The 3635-nt window shown below is 34.1% G+C and overlaps 1 protein-coding gene across 1 annotated transcript; it reads right to left on the bottom strand.

Moving 5' to 3' along the window:
• Positions 1 to 656: 656 nt before the first annotated feature.
• LOC116340426 (cystathionine gamma-lyase) lies at positions 657 to 3492 on the bottom strand. Its single transcript, XM_031766905.1, has 4 exons — positions 3070 to 3492; positions 1757 to 2044; positions 1087 to 1682; positions 657 to 986 (listed from the first exon to the last, which is right to left on the bottom strand). The coding sequence occupies exons 1-4, from the start codon at positions 3211 to 3213 to the stop codon at positions 839 to 841; spliced, it is 1176 nt and encodes a 391-aa protein (XP_031622765.1). The 5' UTR covers positions 3214 to 3492; the 3' UTR covers positions 657 to 838.
• Between the last annotated feature and the right edge of the window lie 143 nt (positions 3493 to 3635).

Genomic DNA, 3635 nt, shown 5'->3' with positions numbered 1-3635 from the left:
GTTATCGCGCATTATCGTTTGATCATACGTATATAGTTTTTAATCTTGTCGCTAAAATATTTACAAATCATTTGTGGAAAAAATTTGATTTACTAGACTTTTTGACGTTATGTTGTTATTTTCATATTACAAATTAATTCGTTATCTGCTCATAAATCAAATGGCTAATCAATTTTGAGTAAACATGAAAAGTTTTAATAACTTTTAATGTCTCATCAAATTTTGATGTTCTCTTTGTGATGTGTACTTACAATTTATTTAAATTCATCTGATTCCACGTGGAAATCAAGTGCAATTGAACTGAATATATGATGAACATAACTTGAACTAATACGGAATCATTTCAAGGTAGAGATTAAATTTCTGAATCATCAATAAAACAATGCAAGAGCAAGTACCATAAAAATCCGTCTCAGAATATTCACCAGTGCAAAACATTTTTACGACTGTAAGATTTATATCCATATGTGGATAGAGAGTATTCACTCTCCGAGGTTGGTCTAATAAATCCAATTCCATTTTAATGGATGTTTTTAATTTATTTCGTTTTGATACGTTTTGATATGACAGATATTGTTTCTTTCTATTTGGTTTACACAATTTAGATTAGCATTAGATCTGTGATGGATAATAATATAAAGTATTTGGTCTCAAAATTGTTTTATAAAACACGATGTTAAATCACCAGACTCCACACGAAACACGTTTATTTTTAAACATGGTAAAGAACAAAAAACAGTATTTGGAATAGAGTAAATAGTGTAGCATCATTTGAGCTTCAATTTGGAGTAAAATCTTTGTATTGAAAATGATAAGAATTTATTCGAAACTATTATGCTTAATCGAAAGTAGCTTTGAGCGCTTGTTTCAAGTCATCGACCAGATCTTCAACATCTTCCAACCCAACCGAAAGCCGAATGAGGGAATCATTGATGCCCAATACAACACGTTGTTCTGCTGGCACTGAAGCGTGAGTCATGAGTGATCTAATTTGGGAAAGAAAATAAATATTCAAAAAAAAAATAATCTCACATTTTCGGGGAAAAAGTATTTTCGGGCATCATTCGAATTTGAAAAAAAACTTACGGTAATTCAGCAAGGCTCTCGTATCCCCCCAAACTCTCGGCCAATGTGAATACTTTAAGCGATTGCAAGAATTTCTTTGACTCATTCAAACCGCCTTTGAGGTAAAACGACATGATGCCACTGTGACCGTATGTTTGTTTCAACACCAATTTGTATTGTGGATGCGATGGAATTCCAGGATGCAAGACACGTTCGACATTTGGATGAGACTCCAGAAATTCGGCCACAATCACCGACGATTTCCAATGTTGCTCCATTCTCAATTTTAGCGTTTTCAAACTTCGATTGACTTGGTAGCAATCGAATGGCGATGGTATAACACCCGAAGCATTTTGCAAGAATTTAAGACGTTCGTACAAGTTGTCATCGTTAACAACGGCCGCACCCATTATTACGTCCGAATGGCCGTTCATGTATTTACTAACCGAATATGCAACAATATCGGCTCCCAACTCTAACGGACGTTGGAAGTACGATGTAATAAAGGTGTTATCCACAACAACGATAATATTTTCATAAGAATGAGCCAATTTTGAAATTGCTTCGATGTCTAGGACCTTCATGCATGGATTTGTTGGCGTTTCGATCCAAACTAACTACAAGAGAAGAACATACAAAGTATTAATCTTTCCAATCTTCAACGAAATACCGGTTTTGAAGAATGACTTACTCTTGTATTTTTCTTGATGGCCTTTTTCACGTTATCCAAATTAATTGCATCGACAAAATCGATTTCGATTCCTAGACGTGCAGTAACTTTGGAAAACAAACGATTCGTACCACCATAAACATCGTCGCAGCTGATGATGTGGTCGCCCGCGCTCAATAGCTGAGTTATGATTGTTGTTGTGCCCAAACCGCTGCTGAAAGCCAATCCATATTTACCATTGTCCAACGAAGCGAAGCATTTTTCAAGAACATCACGCGTTGGATTGCCACTGCGACCGTATTCATAGAGCTGAAATTAATAGTAATTAATTCAGGTTCATATTTTGCACACAAGGTTCAATGAGTATTCATCTATTTTTTTTTGGCAACAATTACAATAATGCAAATTTTGGTAATCGATCGGATTTTAATTCCAATGTGCAGAATGGGTACGCCAGAAGGTTAATGTCAAGTCAATAAATTTAATTACATGCAAATTGATTGCTGAATTGAAACCTAATGCGTACGAAATGTAAACAAAATCGTTAAATTTAACTATGCGGTGTAGAGAAATCCGATTCTATTCTTGTTGAAATTAGTTGGATTTAAAAAAAAATGAAAGTATAAAATCATTGCGAAAATATATGTGAAAAATATTTTTCATACGGGATATTAAATGTAAGCGACTATATAGTTGATATATTTAAAAAAAAGTCAACCTCGCAGCTGTATATGTATAGGTGGATGCGGCGACAACTGTAAACACACGATAGCTCAGACATTTCATATTCACACCAAATATTTCATTGCAATCATCAAGAGATGACTTGCATATGTTAATTGGGTCAAGATATCAATCAACATTTTTGGAGTGAAAAAAATGATTGACGCAAATGGTTTTGGTTGATTAAACAAACAAAAAAGCCGGCCGGTCTAAGCATGGAACAAAAATCAAAACTGAGTGAATACGATTATAAAACGCTGACTCACGATTAATTTTCAAAATTCTGATTTTTTCATCTTGATTCATTTTTTTGCGTCGAAAACCAGTTGAAAATCATGTTATTCCGTCACAACGATGAAAAAAAATATATTTTCGGTCATTAAATGAACACGTGCATGGGAAATGTAATTCAATCATTTTTGATTTTTTTTTTTCGAAAAAAATATTTTGGTCGCAAAATTGTTTACGTCATTTGTTTGCGTCTGAGATCATTATCTTGTATTTGAGTTCGTATTTTATCTTTGAAATGCGCACTCAAAAGTGTGATATGGTTTGTTTTTTGAATGAATTTTTCGTACTTTCAGCATGAAATCGTTTCAATTAACACTTACAATTGGTTCGGCTGGAGCCGGTTGCTTAAATGTGGTGCTTGTAACCAATGGTGGTATGACCGATTGATGTGACCATTGTTCCGGATCCTGACCAACGTGAATTGCTTTCGTTGCAAATCCTTTTGGTTGTGGTCTAAATGCCATTTTTTCAAAATTGCAATAAAAATCGTACGAAAAAGTTCACTGTAAAAATCAGAGCAGCCGTATATGTGCGTTTTACCTGATGTGAATACTATTTATGACTGACTGAATGTACGACACGTGTTTTCCAATGGAATTTGACAATTTCGATGTATATAGATATGTATAATTCTTTTTCAAATTCCAATTTCACGACTAGCACAATTCGAGTAAGAAAATGTAATGTGCGCAAGGCTACGCTCTCTACACAAATAACACAAAATGAATTGTGCACAGCTGTTTTGAACACAAACCAAATATAGAACGTGAAACTGAGTGAAATTGTGATAAGATGTGTTATATATGTCAAACACTACCACAACCAGAGAATGGAGTTTGTTTACATATTTTGTACGATTTAGTGCGTTTAGATGAATGAGTGATTT

The sequence above is a fragment of the Contarinia nasturtii genome, unplaced genomic scaffold (assembly GCF_009176525.2).
Source record: "Contarinia nasturtii isolate CC-2019 unplaced genomic scaffold, AAFC_CNas_1.1 Cnas_scaffold_681, whole genome shotgun sequence".
In the NCBI taxonomy this organism is placed as follows: Eukaryota; Metazoa; Arthropoda; class Insecta; order Diptera; family Cecidomyiidae; genus Contarinia; species Contarinia nasturtii.
The sequence above is the reverse complement of the archived record's forward strand: the minus strand, read 5'-3'. Positions and strand labels throughout refer to the sequence as shown.